General features: G+C 31.6%; 1 protein-coding gene across 7 annotated transcripts in view; it reads right to left on the bottom strand.

Annotated features, from left to right (window-relative positions):
- LOC108913671 (eye-specific diacylglycerol kinase) overlaps positions 1 to 24,841 on the bottom strand; it is a 674,863-nt gene that overhangs the window by 171,367 nt on the left and 478,655 nt on the right. For all 7 annotated transcript variants that reach the window (XR_002763331.1, XM_018719260.1, XM_018719268.1 and 4 more), the window contains exon 3: positions 19,952 to 20,090. Coding sequence is in view for 6 of the 7 variants with exons in the window: in XM_018719260.1 (XP_018574776.1) it covers positions 19,952 to 20,090 (139 nt within the window). In the remaining variant the exon portion in view is untranslated. The remainder of the gene's footprint in view (positions 1 to 19,951; positions 20,091 to 24,841) is intronic.

The raw sequence follows: 24,841 nt of genomic DNA, 5'->3' as shown, positions 1-24,841 counted from the left end.
TACTTTTAATATGAATTCACAGACGTCATATATACAGATTTTAGTAGAACATTTGACAAGCTCGATTGTGTACTTTTACTTTCTAAATTGGGCAAAAATTGGTTTTTTTGATAATATAACAGTTCTTAAAATCTTATTTATGTAATCGTTATCAGCACGTTAAATTTGGCAGCAAAAGGTTTAATTTATACCGTTATCAGGTGTGCTTCAGGGTTCGGTGTTGGGGACATCGCTTATAAATATATTTATAAATGATCAATGTTTGTTTGATGCGATGAAATAGTTATTGAAGACAAGAGAAAGAAGTTACTTTTTTTGAAGGCTGGCAATACTGTTGCAAGGTATCAGTGTCAGGTAAGTGTTTTTCAAATAAATTCTATATAGGTACATTGTTTTTTATTTTAGATAAGAAAGGTGCAATAGGTCAATTTATATCTTTATCAGGTATGCTTCAGGGCTCGGTGCTGGGGCCATTGCTTTTGAATATAATTATAAATGACGTAGTTAATAAATGCAGCTTGTTCTCTTCTTATTTAAGGTTTTCAATTATAGTTAAAGTTTTATCAAAATTTGTAATGACGTTTGTTTTTTTTTTTAATTAGACTTGATAGTTTGATCTTTAATCTTGGTTTTGTCTGTTTTGTATGTGGGTCCAGCCAAATATGAGAGCTAGACGTCATCACAATAAGGAATCTGTGTGTTTTTCTGTGCTCGATTATTATTAATTGTTTTGAGGGAGATATTGTTGAAAAAAAAATCTGATATTTTGTACAATAACTATGATATATACTTTACGAATAAGAAATTTAAAAAAATGCTAAATGAGTCCAATTTGTTTATTTATTACCTAATAACTTTTCAGATTTACAGATACTTTTTAAGTTAACTTATATAATACTGATCATTGTTTTTTTAACTACATTCATTTTTTTAAGGAAATTATGTTTCAATTTTGATAACGTTTCTAGAAAACGATGTAGATATCGATATGGAAGATGAGTATTATTTTTGCTCTTTTTAAGACACACTTTCAGAAAAACATATTATGTTATCAAAACGCCGACCAAATAACTTTTAAAATAAAAAATCCTCACCTGCATCTCCGCCAACTGTTTATGAAAATAAAGTCATTCCTTCACGAGATACTTCCAATCAATACTCTAAAGATGCCTAGTTTCATTTGTATCTGACATACCATATTATAGTAATTTAAGAAAATACGTCTATGGAAGAGAACATTACACATCCTGTAACTTTTTTACTAAGCATATTCATATGCATACCAAAAGAATTTTTTTTCTTATTTTGATGACCACTATTTCTGGCAAATATTATATTTGTACGATATTTTAAAAGTTCTGAAAAACATCGTATTCATATTGGGCACTCACGCAAGTAAGTATATTATTCAAATTCCATATGTGGGCGTAAGGGGTAGTTTTAGAGGGCAACTGTTACAATTTCATCCCTAACTTATTCAATTTTACTTCATCTTTTTTAGTGTTTGAAAAATATTGATCTTAAATTGTTAGAGAAAAAATATATATTTTTGTTCAATGTTGATTAATCAAACTGTTAATCACATATACTCTGAAATGTCACATATTTTGAATAGTTTCCAAAAAATAGGTAATTTAGTTGAATGATCCCTAAAAAAATTGAAATTCGCATAAGACAAACTAACTTTTTTCAATTTCTTTCTTGAAATTTCCACTGGGATTATTTCCTTCAAAAATAACAATTTTTTCAAACGATGACAACTAAAGTTGCTGTTTTATAGACATTGTTCGATATACCTACACGTAAGTATATGCGTGTTATGAAATTTTACAACAGCACATATGTAATTTTAAATTTCTCGAGAACAGTTTTTTCAACAGGCATTTCTTATTTTTAATAGTCTAGAGATTAATACTGTCATAATGTTTTAAATGGGAGAACAAATTAAAATGCTTGGGATGAAATAGTGATAGTCATTCTTGAAAATACCCATTACGCATGATATGGGAATTGAATAATATTGAGTAAATTAGTGCCCATTAAAAATGTTTAAAATATGAATATAATATCTTGAAAGATCTTTGGGATGTTCTAAAAATATACCTATCAGCTCCCTTCAAAGTTATGTATCTTCCTATAAATTTTCGAAAAAAAGTAAACATTACTTATTTTTTGGTGTAATATCCAACCTGAAAATATCGGAAGACCTCCCTGCATATGTACAGTTGTTCACTTGATGTGCATCCTTAAGTGAACAGGCACTATGCACAAAGCTTTTAGAGGAAGAGAAAATTTGAAACGACAATGTCAAAGGTACGTACAAGAGATAGCGATATAAAGTAATAATGGTAATATAATCGACAAAGTTCTAACATTTTATTTTCTCTAAAAGTATTGTATTTTGTGTGTAATTTAATATATAGTAATATTTTTATTCGGTCGATAGCCGCACGGTTTAAGGCGTCAATCGTGTGCAAATTTCTGCCCGGGTTCGATTCCCGCGGCCGGTAGACCGTAGATCAGCTATGCTTGTAAGGACGATTGACACTCTCCGTGCAGGTATGGTAGGGTGGAAGAATGTTGGCTTGGGTCAATGTGAGAGATTGACACCAGTTGGCATTTGACCACCCCCTAATTAATGAGGTTTTTCAGGTTTCCCTCATTCATGCACTCAATGGAGGTTAGGGCCTACCAACATAAGTCGTTCCTGGGCGCAAATGCGGCCTGCCTAACAATAATATGCCGCCTCCTCTCCCGCACAAGTCTCCGACTTCTGGGCTAATTCTCGTAATTAGAATGAGGAGTAGAGATATTATTATTATTATTTATTATATTTCTATTAATTCTATTTTTGGAAGGTCATTTAAAAAATTTGTCTTTAAAATGAGAAATAGTCGAATTATCTTGGCAGAATTTCGTGATAATGTTTGTTCGACATCAATATATCAGGTATGTGTTTTTTTTGTAAATTCTGTGCAGACAGATTATTTTTGTTTTAGATATGAGAATTTGTTAATAATTATTTTGAACTTGTTTATATCTTTTTCTTATAAAGTAAAATTACAAGAGTAAATAATGAAAAATATATGTAAATATAACCAAACGCTATTCTTGAGCAAGTTCTTAAAATAAATGTTGATATATTTTTATTTATTCCAAATGTAGATGTGATAAAGTTACAATGCGATGATTTGAAACACTTTACAAACATTTTAATGATTTAGCAAATGACATGACTAAATTTTTAATGAGAGCTGCTTATTCGGAAGAGGTTAAAGAACTAAACTTAAACATCTAACGAAAATGAGGCATTCATTTATCTTAATTAAAAATTAAAATGGCCACTTTCGTTTTCCTCGTTAAAATCTGCTTGAAACATTTAAGCTTTTATTTGGTTATTGGAAAGCTAAGATAAAACAATTATAGACAATACAAACTTAAACGAATAAACAACAGTTAAGAAACACCCTATTTGTAAAATTACTGCCACTTAGTAGAATCTCTTTGGTACATTCACTGGAGAATGGGACTTGAAGTTCCAAACTGATTAAGCGGTAGATAGTTATCAATGAAGTTGTGGGATTGGAGCGGATTAAGTGGAAATCGATTAATAAAGCAATATTATGCATCCAAATCTCTAGATGTGAGCTACAAGATGCGTTTAAACAGAAACTAGAACAGTGTACCGCCGTAGGTAAATGCATCCCCTGCGGCTTATTTGACATTTATTTACAATGAATCGAATAACAACGGAATATCTATAGCAGAATATTTCCCTTAACAGATATGATTTGAAAATTTGATTAACTCATTTTTTAATTTACTCATTAGAAAATGGTACTTGAAATAAAAAAATGTGTGTTTTATGAATAAACTTAATTCATGTGAACTAAATTATAGATTACAGAAAAAAGTATAATTGATTTTTATATAAATATAGCACGAATAAAATATAAAATTTTCAATAAATTAATGTCATTAAAACTTTTACAATTTCTGACAATAAAGCCAAAACACTTCATTGCCTCCGAAACTTTGATGAGGTTTATATGAATATTAAATGACAGTTGATGATCATAAGTTATTCCCAAATTTTTGACTGATGTGCAGCGTGATTAGTATATTATTGCTAATGACATAAGTACACATATTTATATAATAAAAGGTTTCTCGTGAATGTTGATATTTTGCATTTCGATGCGTTTAAGTATAATTTATTTTTGTCACACCAAACTTGAACAGTATTTAAATCAGTTTGGAGAAGTTTACAGTCATCTAATGATTCCACTTTGCAGTATATTTTTTAATCATCCGCAAACAAAGTTTGTGTAACCGTATAATGTAGCTTAAATCATCAATGAAAAAAAGAAGGAGCAAGGGGCCCAGATTGGATCCCTAAGGAACTCCAGATGTGGCTAGATATTTATTAGAGTGAAATACATTATAGGATACATACTACAATATTCCAAGTAAATAAGATTTAAGGAACTGTATTACTTCTGGATTAAAACCAAACTATTCTAGTTTTATAAGTAAAGTAAGATGATCAATACGATCGACTACTTTAGAAAAATCTGTATAAGCCACATCCACCTGTCCTTGACTATCTAATATATCAGAAGTGTATTGAGAAAAAACTGCTAAATTAGTGACAATGAATCGTTTACTCATAAAACCAAACCAAACCAAAATTTGATAAAATAAAGATAGACCTGTAATTGGATATTTCAGATTTATCCCCACTTTTCAACACCGACTTCTTTCCACCGAGTTGGAAATTTTGTTGTACTTTAAATTTTTTCCAGTAGTGTATTTTAATGATTTTTTTAGTAGAATATATAAACACAATAACAAATAAATAATTTTAATGAAATCTTGGACTTAACTCAGCCAAAGGAGGAATCGAAAAAAAATTGTCACATTTCTTTAAAAAAAAAATGATTACAATTTCTCGATCACTGGCTAAAATTAAAATTTAATCAAAAAGCAATTACTTCCTATTCCCAACTAATTTTACCACATTATTTGGTGGTCTATGTAGCTTAAAAACACTGTAAATAAATAAATTTTCATAAATCGTATAGCAGTTTAATTTCAGGTAAATCAGTACAATCGATAGAATGCTGTTCATCAGAATTCTGAACTGTTAATTAGGGATAATCTATAAATATTTTGCAGTTAATTAAGCTGATGGATATTAAATGCTACTTTTACCGCGAAATTTTGTTGATTAGTCTAAAATTTTAATTCAGTTAACGCTATCTGGAACTACTTGCTACAAGAATGATGGATGGATTTTAAATTGTAGGTATAAATATTAGATGTGCCACCTCTATATGATGAGTAAATTTATTATCAGCCGTTAACATTACGATGGATATTTAAAATTTAAGTGTTTAAAATAATTTATATAATATATAAATAATTGTATTTGGAAATGCTGAAGGTAAAAGATGATACCTCTGTCATTATGAATTAGTTCGGAAAGTGGATGCAATCGAAAAATTGAGACTGGTTGACTTAATGTAAAAAAGAACTGTAAAAGAAAACGGGTAAGATTAAAATCTACGATGATGAGTATAATTTTGACTTTGATTTTGACTAGTAACGGTCAATACAAACAGTATTGTATTGACCGTTGCTAGGCGGTTGCTAGGAAAACTGTACGATTTTTTTACCAAGCTGTGCGATTTTTTACCGTACGTAATAGGAATCTTACATTGATCGCAGACGGTGTGTTTTTAAGTATTTACAGTAGTGGTCGCAGGTAAAGTATAGTACGTAATACGTGGTGTAATGCAATTACGCACTCATAGAATTACGCACTCGCTGCTACGCCGCGTCGTGCGTAACTTTTCCATTCGTGCGTAAAATGCTTTTTACGACACTTATTACGTAATATACTATTACGAGTATATGTATAAATATTTTGTTATCCAAAGGAACTACTGCTACTAGTATCATTTTCATGTTTAATTAAATAGATTAAGTAAGAGTATTGAGGATATTTATTCCCTATATAAAATTTCGTTAATTCCAGTTAAAGCAAAATTATATATTTTTATCATATTACGCTAAAGAAAACCAATAAAATAAAATGTGTATGTACTTGTCATTTCTGACAAGCTGTTAAAATTGCAATAAAAAGGAAAACTATATTGAGATTCCATAGCTGCACCAACCTTACATAATAGCGTCACTGGCAATTGATCTGATGGATTTGACAATATTGCTTTCTTCTTGTTCGCCAAGTGACCTGACTTTCTTACAATTTTTAAACTTGGAACATATTTTTCTACGGTTTATTGTAATGAAACACGTTGAATAACTAAATATCGTTAATTTAGAATAAAACTGAAATGTACAAAAAGTTTATTCAAACAGGACCTAATCATATTCCTTAGGTAGACTAATAACATAATTTTATTGTACAGATTTCATATGTTAGAGTTAAGACGAAGCAATGACACTTTTTTTATAATATGTATAGAATATTCACATTCAGTCTACTCTCCTTATCTTCTTAACCTTTCGTCTAGAAAAAAAAAATGTGATAAGGATAAAGATTTTAAACAAAGAACAATAAGTTTTTTAAACAAATGTTAATTTTATGATCCCGAAGTTGTAATTTAACCTTCATATAGTTCTGTCTATGGGGGATCTTGAAAGAAAAAATCGTTTAATTCTCTGAAATGCAACAATTGTTCCTTTACACAGAAAATAACATATAGTGTGTAGCAAAAAATGTATGCACTATAAAAGTTCTGAAAGGCGACGTAAGTGGCGCCCTCTAGAATACATGCCAAAGTTATGAGAAAATTTGAATTTTTCATGTCAAAAAACCCCGGGATATCAAATTTCGTTTATATACATCAATTATTTCGAAGGTTATTTAAAAGAATCGATAATAAAATTTAGATTTTAACACCCCTTAAATAACTGGGTTATGATCAACTTTTGCATTAAGGTCAGTTGGGTCCAATCACATTATTATGACGTCACAAATCACCTGTTACTCTGTGTACAATTCATTACGGGACACCTTGTATATTTCTTTGAGGTTGCAACTAATATCCTGAAAATTTAGTATTTACCATTTTTTCTAGATACAGAGGCAAAAACGTAAAGATATTATGAGAATACCCCTGTACGTATAACTTCTAAAAGTATATTGGCTCTCATTTTTCACATCGATATCTGCCTTACAATGAGCTAGGAACAATTTGCTTTCAATGGATGAAGTTGTTTTCATAGCAGGCATCTTATCTGCTAAAGAGGTAACTTCAGGAGAATATAAATGAGAACGAAGCCAGGCAATTTAATTACTGACAAATCGTGCTTTACTTTTATCTTTTAAACAGCAGAGTATATTGTTGTCACTGTAAATACAAGTATCCAGTTGTTTTACTAGGATTCAGGTAGACTGTAATACTATTTATTTGATCGTAATAAGTTTTATATCATTTTTAAACTTAAAACTTTAACCCTTAATATTTCATTGACAAGTATTTTAACACGTTATTATAATTTTTGATTATAATACTGTTATGGCCCTTAGTTCTATAAACTTTCACTTATTTCATAAGAAATAGTCAAGAATTTAAAATTTTGTGTAGAAGGAGAATTTATTATTCGTTATCAACTTCCTGACTGCAAAAGAAAGACAGCGAAATTTACTTTATCCTTTACTTTAATACGCTTTTCTACTTTACACTTTTAAAACAGGTCACTTGTTTCCCAATACTGGAAACAAGGGTAAATTCTATTTAAACGTGAATTCACAATTAAATTATAGAGTAGCACAAAAGTATTCTGTAAAATTATTTAAAAAAAAATGATTAAAAAACTTCCTCACAATATCATTAGCAAAAAAGTGTATTTCGCCCAGTGCTTTTAGTATACCTACAGTTTAGTAGGTCGCTGTCTGCCAATAAGTATAAATAAAACTTTGTGACGGTAGGTATTGAGCAGTATGAAATTTTGGACTCGTTATACATTTTGTTATATCTCACCCACACAAAAATTCAATTTTTAAATTAAACATTTTGTATCTTTATAAATTTTTTTAAATTACAATGTGATATTAAATTTGTTGACATTTTCTGTATCTATGTCGCTAAATCAGAATTAAATTAAAATTTGCTTTATATTAACTTTCCAGAGTAGAATGGATTGGTTGTATTGTTCTATAAATTCATGGTTAGAGCTATGGAGCATTATTTCACCGCTGCGCTAGAACGAGCCGATAGTACTCTTTTACAAAGTCGTTATTCAGGCATAGCAATAGACCAAATTAAATAAAATTACATGGATGTCGGAATAAAATAATAGTCGGTGACAGCATTTGCATGCGAAAGACACCAGTTACAACAATTTTCAGCTATCTGTAACGCTCAATTGAAATTTCATGAAATTATTAAATCCGACGTGCCACTAGGTACGTGAATATTGAATGCTCAAAACGGGCTTGAACGCGGAAACCGACGCTGTCAAGTTCAGCGAATCACCGTCCCACAATCAGAGCCGCCTATAATAATGGGTTTTGCGTCGGATATGCTTATGCTTTTCAAGTTGTAACTTGTTAAGAGTAAGCTGTAAGCGATATTTGGAGGGGATCTTTCTAGCGACGTTTTTCGATAGAAATGTCCATCCAAGGAAAAATATGTCCAGTTTTTCTAAAGACAATTCAATAACACAGGGCAACAAAATTTTACGAAAGGTCACACCCAAACACCAGACCTCACTTGCCCGAAGGTTTTTGGTGCGTAGAATCCGAATCTGGCGTCAGAATTGCTCCTATACGTCACATTTCCGAGATATCCTAACCTAAAAGTGCAAAAACGACCTCTAAAACTAACTACTCTTACCCTTCAAAATGCTTTTTTAAAATTTGAAAAATCTTTTTTATTCGCGAAGATGTCATTGAATGAAGTTAGGTACTTTAGCGTTTCCATAACAGTGGTACTAAAATCGAAAAAAGTTCTTCAGAAAGCGGACTTTTACATGTTTTTTGGGTCGCTCAATCTGAATCCGACCTACAAATTATTCTATCACTTTAGGATTCTGAGATTTCCTAACCTAAAACTGCAAAATCAACCTGTCTGGTTGATACCGATAGTTCATCCTAAAATCGTTGATTTTGCAGTTTTAGGTTGAGAAGTCTCAGAATCCTAAAATGATAGAATAATTTGGAGGTCAGATTCGGATTGGGCGATCCAAAAGAAGAACCACTGTTATAAAAACGCTAAAATACCTAACTTTATTCAATGATATCTCCGCGAATAAAAAAGATTTTTCAAATCTGAAAAAAGCGTTTTGAAGGGTAAGAGTGGTAGTTTAAGGACGTTCGATACACCTCTTCCGGGGCGGGCGGTGCGGAGAGTATGCCTATGTTTATACACGGGAGTCTTGTTGCAGTACCAACTTTACATAAATTAATTTCAGCGAACTAAGTATGCTATTTAGAATGAAATTTATACAACACATATTAGCTTGCATATTTTTTTCGTGTTTAATACACGTCAGTTCACTTTTTATTTGAATAAAAGCGTCTATTTATTCATTACGAGCTTGTAAAATTATGGATGAAATCTGGCAACATTGCCATGGCGTGGTGGTAAAAGTTGGGTCAACTGTCATTACTGTCAACTTTGCGCGAATTCCGTAAACATGNAGCAGGGGTCGGCAAGTAATTTTAGGTGGGGTCCGGATACTTTTGAAAATGTTTAACGAGGTCCAGAAAAAAAATTCATTTCTTATTCTTTTATTTTAATTTGGACTCAAATTTAATCTGCTTACTAACCATTAAGAACTCACACACTCAAACAATTGTAAAATACTAGAAAAAATGATAAGATTGGCACTTAAACGTAAAAAACATTTTTTAAATAATTTATTTGAGTAATTTATACTTTCAAAAAATTTTTGGCGGTCCAGTATTTTACCTTCCGCGGTCCGGACCTGGACCGCGGTCCGCCAGTTGCCGACCCTTGGTGTAGGGGGTTAGGTGCACGGAAAGTACTAGATAGTACAACAGCGGGATGTTATTTTCATAGCGCAACGCTAGAGCGCTAGAGCGTTGCGCTATGAAAATAACATCACGCTGTTGTACTATCTAGCACTTTCCGTGCACCTAGCGCCCTATGCTATAGGTCCCATAACGACTCGCACTTGTGATAGAAAATAGTATGTGCAACTCGTTCGGAAAAGTTGCCATAGCGCCACTTGGGCGCTTTCCGCACTCGCTTCGCGCGTGCGTCAACTGCGCCCGCGTGGCGCTATTGGCAACTTTTCCCCACTCGTTACACAATGTACATTATTACATCTCATCCTCTCCACTGATGTTTTTCAATATAGCCTCATTTCCCAGGAATTGGGTTGCAGTGTAATCCTCTAACAGCGCACCTTATTGGAGGTTGAGCGCTGACTGGAGATTCGCGCTTTGCGGTATTTTTCTATCGCGGTTCTCTTTGTTTAGCTCAGTCGTGGACTCTGGATTTTGTCCTGTTAAGAGTAGGAGACGCTCTTCTGTGTTCTCTTGTTTGTAACTTGCACTCAATCGATGCATTTTGTACTTGAGGCTTTCAACTGAATCTATTTTTACTGTTTTACTGTTTTTTTACCTTAGCTGTTGTATTTTCTTTGTTCGCCTGGTTGTGGCGGAGCTTTGCAGTTTTGCCGGAAAATTGGAATGTGGAGTGGTTTTCTTGTAGCTCAAGCTAGAAATCGAAAAGTGAAAGCTACATGCTCGTTTGCTGAGTTGTTAACCAACAACTAACTGTAGCAGAAGGGGAAGCACCTTGTTTAGCTGTACAATACGACAACCATAGACGTCGACGTCATACAAAGCCACAAACTTACGATTTCGACAAAGCTGTGTTAAGACGATTTTAATCATTTCTATGTGGCGGAAAAGACAGTCTCAATTTAACAAATAACCACGTCAAATTTCAAGAGACAGTTAATTATAGTGTCAGTAGAGAAAGAAACATTATACACAGTACGAATACAATGTTTGCGACGAATAATACAATATGGAGACGATGGGTGACCCATTCTTTATCCTATGAAACCTATGTATGTACAATTGTACACTCCTTCCACCCTAATGAAAAACTCTGATCTGACACTAGTATTGAGGGTCTATTAAAACCGGTAATAAAAAGGCAACGCCTGCTTGTGCATTCTGGTGATAATATCGGGAATATGCTAATGATTTTTTGTTCTCAGAACAGTGGCTGGTGACTATTATTCAAAAATGAATATCTATAAAAATAAAATATGGATGAGAGAAACTTTTCTCTAATATGCCGTAACCGTGATTGGCAATAAGACTTATTACAAGTTGAAGTGGATAAAGGCATCGAGAAAAGATGAAATGAGTAAGTAGCTGAATGGTAAAAATATTAGTGTACAAATCATGTTAAAGGATTATATAATTTAATTAAAGTATATACCTAAATCAAGTTACGAAACATATATGAAACATATATTACTGAAGCAAATGGATTGCACATTGTAAATAAATCGGTCTGAGTGAAAGCTGAGTAAATCCATTGAATGAAATTTTTGGGTACATTTTTAGTCAATATTCTCAGTAACTAAGAATGAGAAGAACCGGGAAAACCCAGTAATTAAATTATTTTGACTAGGACTAAATATAAATTAATTAATTAATCAAGGCTAGAAGCAGCAGGAGGTGATCCAAGACATCGCACTATTCAGTATTCAGTAGTATACTAATCAACTTGAAGCAAAATAATCAAAGATATTTGTTTAGAATTTTAAGTCTAATTATGATGAGACAGAACTAATACTGAAGAGAAATAAGTCAAATTATTATTATTTAATTGCTGAAAACGCAATCGATATTGATACAAAAATATTTGGCAAGTATCCAAAGATAGCAGCTGTTATATTTAATTTGTATAATCAGTCTCACAAAAAATAAGCTCGTTACTGAGTGTAAGCCTTAGATACAGACTTTTAGGTAAACCATTCTTTAATATGAGAGAATTGTGGGAAATACTTCTAGCTGACTTTTAAACTTTATACAAAGAACAAACCTGCTAAACGACGGTGCGACACAATGAGATTGCCGACACACGGCATAACAAAAAAAAATACATATCAAAATACAATTGACTGGTTATGAGATCTTCATAACTTAAAGTTCAAATATGAAATGTTGGATGAGTTTTTTACACAGATGTTTCATTGGAATGTACAGGAAAATTTGACAAAGAACTTTTCGCTGTCATTATAACATAATCAACGGTAGAATAGTGAATTCTGTTTAACAGAAAGCAGAAGTTTATAGACAGAAAAAAGTTTATTTCACAATTTTCCATAACTACCTAATTCTTCTTGTAGGCAGAAAATCAACCTACGAATTGATCAGCTGCTGACGTTGACCAAACTTTGTATAAATTCATAAAAAGAAATAGTTTTTTTTTTCATAAAGTAGGTCGGAATATTAATTATCGGCTATTTTCGTAAATCTACAAGGTTGGTGCTATTTCTTTTAGTCGATCAAGTGAAATATTTAATATTTTATTTTTATGAAAAACGGATCAGATGCTTTTACTTTCCGTATTTTTCTACAAAACACGTGGTACCTTCATCATTAGTCTAACTGAGTTTGGACCAACGCCAGATATTACAACAGAATTACAAGTGTTTTGTTTGACTTTGGATGATTGATTAAACATAAAAACCATCTATATATCTTAATTCTCTTCTAAATTGCTACATTGTTTCAAATCGTTCCTATAAAATTCGATTCATATAATCAAAAATAACTTTATCATTTTTAACTACATTTCTATAACAATATCACTGATATACAGGGTGTTAGAAGTTTGACTACCTCAATTTTAACAGAAGATAGAATACATTAAAATAAAAAAACTATTGGATAAACGCAAAATAAAATAAGTCGAACACTTTGTATACTTAGCACGTGTTAATGGTATTTATAGTCCTAAGTTAAACTTACTCCAGTGAAGCCGACGCTGTGGCTAAATACGCTGATTAGCAGAAATGTTTATATAAAAACCAAAGTATCTTTGTCCTATTAATTATTATTAGTCTGTATGCAGTCTACTTAAGTGTAACCCTATAAAAGCTATATAAAAATCTCATTAAAAATTATTTACTCAGTTTACATTTTATTATTTTTCCCCCATAACTTAACAGGCCCAGATATGTTTACAAATTAAAAACGGACAGTTTAAAAAATCGTGAGTGAAGTAAAAACTATTTTCCCTGTAAAAACAGTATTTGTGGGTGCGGGTACAATGGAGTCTAAAAGTCGTCCAAATATTCCGCAATTTTATGGCGAACGCTATAGTATCTGGAAATTTCGTTTACGTGCTTGTGTAAGAAAATGCATTCGCAATCTGGATTCGATTTATGAAAGAAAAAGTTTGGCGACGCAGTTATCAGTTCTAAAGGAAACTGCTAAGTCTTCAGTTTAAAGAAGATATGCCTCTCATGAATCATTTCTTGGTATTCGATAATCGAATTATTAGCTGCAGGATGCACTCAAACAAAAACAGCTAAAATTGCGCATCTCCTTCTGACATTACCACAATGTTACGATGGCATCGTAATTGCAATCCAAACTTTATCAGATGAAACCCTTGCTTGATGAAACCCTTACTTGAAGTCTTGCTTTTATTAAAACAAAACTTCTAGATTATGAAATCAAATTGAAAAATGATAATACCGAAGCCAGCCATAAAGTGTTACAAGTGGAAATAACAGTGAAAAATTCAAACTCAAATCAACAAAAGGAAAATGAAGCAACCAAAAATTTAACTCTCAAAAGAAATTCCCACCGCTATATTCCGGTCCACCTCATAGAAAATACGACAAGTCGTCCATTATATGTAAACATTGTGGACGTCCAAACCATATTAAAAGAAACTGTTATTTTTATAAAAAGATGCTTCAAAGACAAGAAAATTATGAACGAAACAGAACCCTGCAAATTGTTGAAACTGAACAAGAAAAGCCCAGTGAAAGCTTTGCCTTCATGGTTGGACACAAATCACAAACACAAAAAGCGCCAACCGAAATCGGATGTCTTCACTTCTGCTACTCCACTGGAAAACCCATTAAAAATATCAGTAGCCAAAACTGGTGTTTCCATCACTGCTACATTAAAAGGTGCTATTAACGTAACCATAAATCTGGGCGTAGCCGGAGTTCTGGACAACGTTCTGTATGCTGCAGAGGTACCTCATAATCTCCTATCAGTACGCCGTATCCAGGAAGCAGGTATGACTGTCATTTTCAATAAATCAGGTGGGGTAAGCATTAAGAAAGGCAGGAAATTCATTTTGACTGGTAAGTCTATCAAGAATTTAATTAAAATTAGATTTAAATTAGTTTACAAACGCAGTACATATAACCATATTGTAATTGGTTTTGTAGACTCTGATTGGGGAAGTAATGAAATTGATCGAAAAAGCACAACTGGTTATATTTTTCAATTATTTGAAACTAATACAGTGTGTTGGAATACAAAGCGACAAAATTCAGTTGCAGCTTCATCTACTGAAGCTGAATATATGGCACTCTTTAAAAGTGTTTGAGAAGCTTTGTGGCTAAACTCACTTTTATGTGATATTAAAATAAACCTCTCAGAGCCTATAACCATTTATGAAGATAATAACGGTTGTATATCTATCGGTAACAATCCAACAGGTCATAAGCGTTCAAAACACTTTGATATAAAATATCACTTTGCTAGAGAGCAGATTGAACAAAAAAAAGTAAAACTTGTTTATGTTCCTACAGGTCAGCAATTGGCGGATACGTTTACAAAACAACTTCCGTCTCCAAAGTTCCTTGAATTTCGAACTCAAATGGGCTTGGAACAAGTTTTGGAGTCCCTGGTCTGACTGGGTTTTTGAGGGGGTTTTTCCCAATCCATGCAACAAATGTTGGACCAGAACTTCTCCCCCGAGTTCCACGCATTTTACCTTCACGTGTGGACAAGAACACTTACGATAGTGTCGACTAGTTTTTCCGAGAAAAAAATTATCAAAATCTCCAACTTGATGTACAAAAGTTCAATTAATTAAGATATATTGACGTAACTGCGTGCATAAAATACCATAAAATACATTGTTTATCACTTTTTTGAATTTCTTTATGTTTAATTCTAGAAAATAATTAGAGCTGTAATAAGTTTAAAATCCGATAAAATTCATATCGAGCAATGTGACAACGGCGCGGCGGTTAACACGAGGTATTAAGGTGTCCAACAACCACCAATACGCAATTCAGTTGGTATCTGGAATTCAACATTCGAAGATTTGCGAGAACGAATTTCTGGCGTTGCCCATCAAATAAAGATAAATCCGGGTACTTTCCAGCGAATGCCCGAAAAGTGGATTCGAAGGTGTCGTGCGTGCATCGTGGTGGACATTTTAAGCATATATGTTGTAGTTGGTTTTGTAGTTACATTTAAAAATTACTGAATTTTGCTTTTTGGTAAGTACCTACATTATTTTTAATATGTATGATTATTATTTGGACGACGTGTATCTTTGGGTACATTAATTACATATTTTTCAAATTCATAATTTGATTAAAAGTTCCTGTTTTAAGAAATTCATAATTACTAAAATTCGAACTAAAATTTAAGCACAACACTATCTTCGTACTACCAAATCGATACATTTAATTTTGTTTATTTAAAAACTGGAAAACAATTGTCTTGAAATTAATTAAATGTTTCACAATAATTTTTGTTATTCCATAGGACAAATCTGCCGCGTGCACACGTGGTGTGCATCAGCTGTGTGACATTAGCTAAGCGCTGTTGTCACGTTGTGATGAAACTCCCCAATATTAATACTCGCTGTATTTTGAAAACTCTTAATCTTACGCCCCTGTAATATGCAACTTTTTTATTCATTTATGATTGATTGATCCCATGCTGAAGTAATGGCAGTCAAACTTCTTACACCCTATATAATATCCTTCAGTTTTATCAGTTTCTAAATTAAAATAGAAGACAATTTGTCATTTTTTAGAGAAATATCGAGGGATAAAACCCAATAGGAGTATTTATTATTTTATATTTTTGGCACTGAAAATAAGGAAAAAAATGCATGAAAATGGAGATTATTTATCAAATATTTGTTCGGTGTGTCAGTGCCAGAAATTGTAGAGGTCGAATGGCACTAGTTAAAAGTAAAAAAAATTCTCTGATTAACACATTCAGATAACGTGATAGAGTTTGGGTTTACGAATTTAATTGGGCGTCTGAAATCAGTGAATTTCAATCGGGTAATGTTGCGTTTGAAAACTTTCTAAATTAGCATTAAGTTACTGAATTAAGAGCACCGTCTATAAAAAAAATCATTCCGAGGACATTTTTAATAAAATTTTCATCTCTGTGAATACCTTTTCATACTGAACGGTTCACAAGGAAGCCGCATTTAATTTGGAATTCAATTTATTAATCCAGTTTGAAGCAATTTTATTCTTGAAATGAAAATGGTTGCGGAATAATTTTTGTAGTATATGTAGAGTACTGAGATGTTGTAAATAGTAGTTGAAAGTAGTTGAAATAATATAATCAATTACTCAATATGTACAAAGACAATGGTTACCAAATTGCTTGGTATATTAAAGGAATTATTTTCTAATTGGATACCACAAGGTATATTGCGAAATGAAATTAAATTTCGTGATTACAATATTAGACGAAGAAAAAAACATTTCTTTAGGATAGCTTAAATTAATTCTACTGAGATCTGCGTCAAAACTTGCATTAAAAACAATGTAGATATGCATCAAGTATCTTTTTGACGTCTTGATGTTTATATTTTTACAAATCTGTAAGACGTTTGAAGAGGAATATTGACGAAAGTGATGAAGAAAGCAATCCATTCGATATTAAAGAAGCAGCTGCTGCCGCCAGTGGTGAATTATTACCAATGAAATCCAGGAAAAAGCACGAAAAAGCATAAAAATTGTGTGAATAATGTTAAAAGAAAAAAGTAATGGTAGTAAATGATGATATTCTGTTAGCTTATTTAGCTGAACAATCAAACATGCTTAAATCATCAAGTGTATGAAGTCTACATTCAATGCTCAGAACAATGTTAATACCAAAGAAAAAATCTAAGACATTATGCAAAGAAGTCCGGAGTGTATAGTAGAAAAGAATTAAACAAATTTTGAATAGAAGCCTAGAATCATGATTACCTTTCTATTTCCGATATTCCCGTTAATTTTTTGTTAGTCATAATAGTAATTGGCTTGGGCGTCGCATGTCGCCGTGATCAATAAAGATAACCGTAGATGATTTGGAAGATAAGAATGATATGTTAATAATAATAATTCCTATTTTAAAAACAAATACGCAGAGAACAATTTTAGTTGTCGACAAATTTAATTTAGAATTATATAAAGAAAGTATTTAGTTCTACGTCCAATAAACATCACACATAGATAATTCATATTATAGACAAACAATAAATATACTATTCAATCTATCGGAATGCATTTAATAGGAATTGCTCTTTGCAAAATAGCTACATATCTAAAATCACGCTAAACGACACAATTTACCAGTTACTGTTACGGTAGGACTTCAGCCACATTACTAACAGACTGTTCAAAATAAAATAAACAAAGCAAATAAAATTCTGATTTAGAAAATAAACAAAATCAAAATCAACCTGAAAAGCCAGAATTCGGTATTATAGGTAACGCAAATATCATTATCCATAAATTGATCGGAACATCAACATTTAATAATTACACTTTGCATTATAGCACTTTCAACAAAAGTGTTAACAAATGAGTTATATTTTTCAATAAATTTATGGCCAATACATAGTAGTTCTATTATTGTTGGTAGCAAAAAATATTCTACGCACTACACTTATATGCTTGCCCTGTAACAAGGGCGTCGCCAAGGGTGGGGCAGGGGAGGTAGCTGCCCCCCTTAGAAATTCGAAAAAAGTAGAACAATTTTCTTAAGCAACGATGAGTATACACAGAAAGCTTATTTTTGACAATCATGAAGATTATATTAACAAAGTGGTCGACAAATTTTCAAAAAATCAGAAAAGATTATGTGTTACATAATTTTCGTTAAATTTTTGTTAGTTATTTATATTTTTTCGTTTTTCTCGTATTAAAAATAGTCGAGGAAATAAAGCACTAAAAACTACCTTACCTCCGAAATCTGTGCAGTAAGATGGATCGTGATACAGTTTTTTGCATTCGATTCGTTAGAGCGTCCAGAAAGTATGTGACCCTATGTGATCAATGAGAAATGAAAAGTTAAAAATTGAAAAATTTATAACTTGGAAAATATTGACGGTAATGAGTTCATTGACTACTCGGAGGTTTTTGAGGTCGCTGAACATGAATATCACGACGGCAACGGTCTCGAGGTACCTAGTGCCCAGGGTGGCCGGTTTCCATGTCGTCTCCTGGAGTTTTGTGGAAATTAGCTCGTTACCTCGTGGTTTTTGAGGTCCCTCAACACGAATATCATGAAGGTAACGATTCTCGAGGTGCCTAGTACCCAGGATGGTTGGTTTCTGTGACAACTAACATATTTTATTCTTAATTGTTTTTTATTGTAAAAATACATTTATGCATTACAAAAAATACATGCAAAATTGAATAGATTGATTGATTAGCAAAATTGAACTCATTTCCGTCAATATTTTCCAAGTTATAAATTTTCCATTTTTTAACTCTTCGAGTAGCAATTTTAAAAATGCATTTTTCTTATGCACCGATGCAATTTTCAGTGTTCAGTGTTTTATTTCCTCGACTAGAAGGTTTTATTAAAAATATTTCTAAAAAAAATAATTAACTGTACCTATTTCAACATATAATTTATATTTCTCCCATCCTCTCTCTTATCTTACCCCCCTAGCCCATTGGCTGGCGACGCCCTTGCGTTGTAAAGTATCACATTTTAATCTTAGCCTATAAATAACTAACTTATCACAGTCAAATTTTGTGTTGACATAATGCGTGTCATCAAATTTTGTGTAATGTCCATAGCTTATGGGTATCATATTTTGCAATTTTCTTGAAAATTGTGGGTGGGTTTTATCGAAAAAAAATAAGAATGCCTTTTTTAATTAATTAATTTTGCATAAATATTGCTTAAAAAAACATGATAATTCCCCTGACTACCGTCCTTGAATTATCTCACTTTTCAAAGCAAAATTCAAATCATACACATTCGTTAGGTAATACCATGTATCGAACTTGAAAGGAAAAAATAATTTTTGTTCGAAAACTTACTCTTTACATACGAACACCCTGTATCTCAAAAATCGTTTCTGTCATACATTCATATAAACTTTTCAAATTTTATTTGGAGAACTCCTTTTTTATACTTTTTTGACGCCCTATATACGGTGTGGTGTTGGACTAACTTTACTTAGTAAAAGAACTCCTTACAATGATTAAAACGTTTCTAGAAATATGGCTTGGAAATATTTAGTTTTTGGCAATCTTTTTTATTTAGTTCTTCACAAAGCGGGATATATTGACTTTTGGGGCCTTTCTAAACACCATTAAAAATCGGAATGAACGGATACATTCAGATTACTACCCCTCATATTATACATTATTAGTTACACATTTTTTAAAAAGCCATATAGTTTTAAGAACAAGTGCGATTTTTAGGAAATGTTATTTTTAGTAATATTTCTACAAATTTTCCATGAAATATAAAATATATTTATAACATTGATATAACTCTACTGTTGTGGTAATTTGGGCTTCAAATATGTGACTATAAACTTATGAAAAGCCTTCCTATAAGTTTAATCTTTGTTATTTAGAACCCGCCGTTTTTCAGCCCTTGAAATACACATGTATAACGACTATTTACATTCTGCAATTATCTGGCTAGTTATTATCTTGTCGTGGCACTAATGATCGTTCTTACCGTGCAGTCAGTGTCTCCAACGTAGCAGAAATCTCCGGAAACCGATGTTGGAACCCACAAATGGTCCCCGTTTATGGCCGTTTCACCCCAATCCGGAGTACTTCGCAGCACACGTTCGCCGACATCCCCCACAGATTTTCTGTAACAAAAAATAACATCTCACTTTCCACGTCATGTCCTGTCGGAGATACGTGTCAAGACGTCCTCAAGAATCAAAGCAGTCTAGGGATGCAAAGCACGTAACATTTTAGATGCTGCGAATGAAATCAGAGTACATTTTTACAGGAATAGAAAGTGAATGGGTGAGAAAACATTTGAAGGGTACGAATATCGGGCATTACTTTATCTTACCTTAAAGGTACTACAATAATTATCAGTTTGGTATGTTTATATGCCATGAAAAATATATAAGACCTCAGTCCGTAAATCTATCTTTAAAGGACTATGACGGATTCTAATTTAAAAAATAGTAGCTGGTTTTAAGAACGAATTAGAATTAAATTACATGTACAATAATCTTAATATAAATGTTACTTCACAACAAAAATAACCAATGTGATTGAAAAATTAATTTCTTTACGTTAAGTAGTATCATAAAGTTTAAAATTGCTTTATTTTAAAAACAAATACACTAAATTACTCAAAAAATGAACTTTGCAATTAAACGTTTATCTAATTATTATACTTAAGCAGTTAGTTACTATAAAATACATTTACTCAACAATATGTCAAACTAGTGCTGTTGTAACCTTGCCATCCACATGTACACAACTCAAACTCGTAAGTACACCGCAAATAAATAATTTCGAGGAGGAAATTGACAGCTGAAAATTCAAATAATAACATCTTATTCTTTTACATAGTAAAGTCATATCATCTAATTGTAGCACAAAAATTAAGTTAACTAACATATTGCAATGTAGAAATACAGGATGATTCAAAATTCAGTACAAAGAATTTAGGGGCGTACTTTCGAGGTCAAAATAAAACTTTTGGTGTGCTTTCGACGTTGCTTGTAGAGGGCGGCACCTATATCGGCGGGACATCTGAATTAAATTGGCCTTAACTTTTTTGCTACCCTGTACATTGATATTTTGTATTAGTGCGTTTATTCCTATATCAATTTTAAGCAAAAAAAGTATACCTAAAAAAGGTATACTTGGTCGAAATTTCTCAGACCAACCATTTTCGAGATATTAGCTGATGAAATACATATCATATTTTCAAATTTTATTAACTATTTACGGTGAAATATTTTAAAATTTATTTTCACCGTCTAATCAGTAATGCATTGATCTTGAATTTTAGCTCTTTACATTTTTTTGATACAACTAACCGTTTTCAAGAAAATCAGTGCTGACTAGTAGTAGCATTGTCAATATCAAAATACTTAGAGAAAAAAGATAGTAGGTTATGACTGCTTAGTTTGACAACTATTCTTAAAGGTTTTCTGTCAAACTTGTTGAAATCTAAGACTCTTAGGAACTTAGAAAACAAATTATTACGAAAAAAACAAAATAAAAAAATGCCCAAATTTATTGAACTTTAAAAATAATTTATCTCGGAAATGGCTGTAAAATTGATTGACGAACTAATACGAAACGTCTGCACAGGGTAGCAAGAAAATTAGAGCCAATTTAATTCAAGCGTACCCTTATAGTTGGCGCCCGCCACAAGCAGTGTCAAAAATAATGTCATATTTAAATTTAGCATCCTAAATAACCCCCGTACCCCAAGTCTTATGCCAACATTTAAATCTGTTTGGAAATTATTCTTCCAAAATCGAAAAAAATAAAAAACTCCTGTATATCGCAAATTAAGCATTTGAGGATCCACGTTTCTACGGGAAAAAATCTTATTTAGACCTCAACAATACGTCATAAAATTTTTTGTACTGAATTTTGAATCAGCTTGGATAATTTGAAGTGAAAAATATCTATTTCAATTTTGTATAAATACGATTTAAAGGAAATAAAACATTTTCCAATAGTACAATTTTTTTTCAAAACACTGACTTATTTACCTCAAACCGCAACGCTCTACGCTCAATATTGACCGTATAAGATAGATGTGAATAACAGGTCACACACTGAAAATCATTGCCGGATTTCTATAAAGACTTCTTTTGACGAATTATCTAAAAATGCTTATTTATTTTACTTGTTTCATATAAAGAATTAGAGTTTAAGAGTCCTGTGGAACATCAGCAACACTATATAGTTGTTCTCCCGTTTATAATAGACAAATTATGTTACGCATAAATACCAAAGTGAAGTCAGTTGCCCTCAAGAGGTCTTCTATTGAAAAATCACGCATATTTATTTTAAATTTAACTTTTTATCCCTAACTTTGTGGCAAAGAAAATTTGTTACATATTCTGCATAGTAAACTGTATCGCTGTTTAAAATGGATCTACATATTTATGATTCAAGCCTTGATAGGTTTGATATACTAAATAAGTAATCCCATAGACACGCTAGTCGTTATTACCTGTTTTATGTAAAATATCTCTAAATACTACTAATGTGAGTATGTACACCTAATATTTATTACAAAATATCGTATTTTAAACAATGAATAATAGTAGGAAACAGCCACGATAAAACACATATGTTATTTCTGTATTTTAAGAATGTATTATTATTTATTATCATGCTTGAATAAGAGATAATTTCTTCAAAAGTTTGCAACATTATTAATTTATTAAAAATACCTATTTTTTTCCTTCTATTTACTTTACTGACTATATGAATGTGTTTCTCTATAGACAGATATTCTTATAAAAAATATTTTTATTTTAGTTATGGCCAATTCCATGGCAACTAGTTAGGTAATTTCTTTTTTATTTTTGAGACATTTCTTACTAGTTATCTATTAAAACCATAAGAAATTAATAATTCAGCTAAGGTTTATTTTACAAAGAAATAAAATAAATACTCGAAACATTATACAAATAATAATGTTATCCTCCAAATATACAAACGAACGTACAATATTACACCAATAAATACTTAGGTACATCTTAATAATTCTATATAAGACAGATATAATAGGCTTGTAAATCGTGTGAATGGTAAGACTTAGATACACAGCATACTTAATTTTATTTGAAATGTTTTCTTTATAAACTCATATATTTAAAATTCCGTTACAGCTATTAATGAAATTTAGTCCCAGCTTTTAACGAGCCTCGCCTATGATAGTGAGAAAGATAAGTAGACTACGGGGAGATTTGATAGATGACAGCGAATTTGAATGTAACTGATAATAATTACACTGAGGCCCGGTACTTTGAGTCTCGTTTAAGGCTTGATTAACTAATCAGGCGATTAGACTGTGAATATACTATTATAAAATAAATCAGTATATGTACAGTCTAATAGCCTGATCAGTTAATGAAGTTTTAACACAGACTAAAGTACCGAGCCTAAAATCGACTGTAAAATATTATCCGTATAATTTGTTAATGCACATATGTATATTACTAAAATACGTGTGCACTATTAAAATTAAAAAAATATTAAATTTAATATTATAGATGTACTTCTAAGACGACCCACATAAACTTGCCTTTATAATTTTTAACAACAAATTTCTGTTATTATATTAGGACTTATCATTTAGAGTAAATTTAAGTAAACTTTATTCACGTTTGTAATTTAACACAGTCTGGCTCAAAATACTCCTACAATATAAAATATTTTTCTTGAACTGTGAGATGACAACGGCAAATTATCAGTAATAATTAATTTTTTATTAAATTTTGAACGTGCACCTCATTTAAAAGTCACTAAATTTGTGATTTATTATTAAATAATTAATGTTACGGAAACGAACAGTGTTTTCTTAGATTATATCATCGACTTGGATACATTGAGATAAAGCAATCCTGAGTAATTTAGGTAATAGGTTAATTACGTAGAAAAGTTCAGTGGTTAAATTTGGGAGAGTTAATTAATTTTTCCTCTGTAGTTTAATTAATATTATCCGATCCTTTTTTTATAATTGATTACATAAAATTTAATTAAACTCCATTTTTAATATCTATGCCAAATTAATTCCATTTAAGAATTAATCTGCTAACAGTTATAGTTTGAATTTTGTCAACTGTTGTTTATATTGTCACATGGTGTCTTTTAATATTGATAAATGAATGTATAATGTCAAATTCTTTAAGGGCCCCATATTCTTTAAATAGTGTTTTCCGCAAAGACAAATAATTTCAAACATTTAATAACTNATTGATTTGAAAGTTTATGCAGCAACATCATCGATTAGCTGAACTAATTTTTTTAGTTATACATTTCCCACACTGTACTTGTTTATATTATGAGTATTTAAAATTTAATTAGACAGTACGTACCACCAAAAACAAATGATTTTATGAAGAGACTTTTCACATGTTAACCTCCACTTAGGCTCACCACACACAAATAAAAAATGAATTTCGAGTACTTCCGAGCTACAAGCAAATACTGTTTTTTTTTCTTTCATATATTGTGACGCACTAGTCTGCCTCACCCACCGAGTGCTCTACTCAGAACTAAGGGGAGATTTGTTTATATTTTCAGCCATTTCCGAAGGCTAAAAAGTCTTCCTCCCTAGGTATCCTGAAGATGCTGGGAAAGCCCTAGAAACTCCAGCAGAGAGAGAGAGACCGACAGACAGAGAGAAAAGCCCTCTATGAGGACAAAGTCACTCTATCTCTCTTGCACACAATCAGACAAAAACGACAGAAACGAACCTTCCTTTAAAAATACATGGGATTTATCCATTATTAGAATAATCCATTTTAATTTGAAAAAATTTAAATAAAATTAAAAGGGGTTATTCTGATGACGAAAAATAAAACATAATTAAACTGTATTATTCAAATAACAATAATGTGCA

Source organism: Anoplophora glabripennis, unplaced genomic scaffold, assembly GCF_000390285.2.
Source record: "Anoplophora glabripennis isolate ALB-LARVAE unplaced genomic scaffold, Agla_2.0 scaffold34, whole genome shotgun sequence".
Taxonomy (NCBI): Eukaryota; Metazoa; Arthropoda; class Insecta; order Coleoptera; family Cerambycidae; genus Anoplophora; species Anoplophora glabripennis.
Note: the sequence above shows the minus strand (reverse complement) of the source record. Positions and strands in the feature narration are given on the sequence as shown.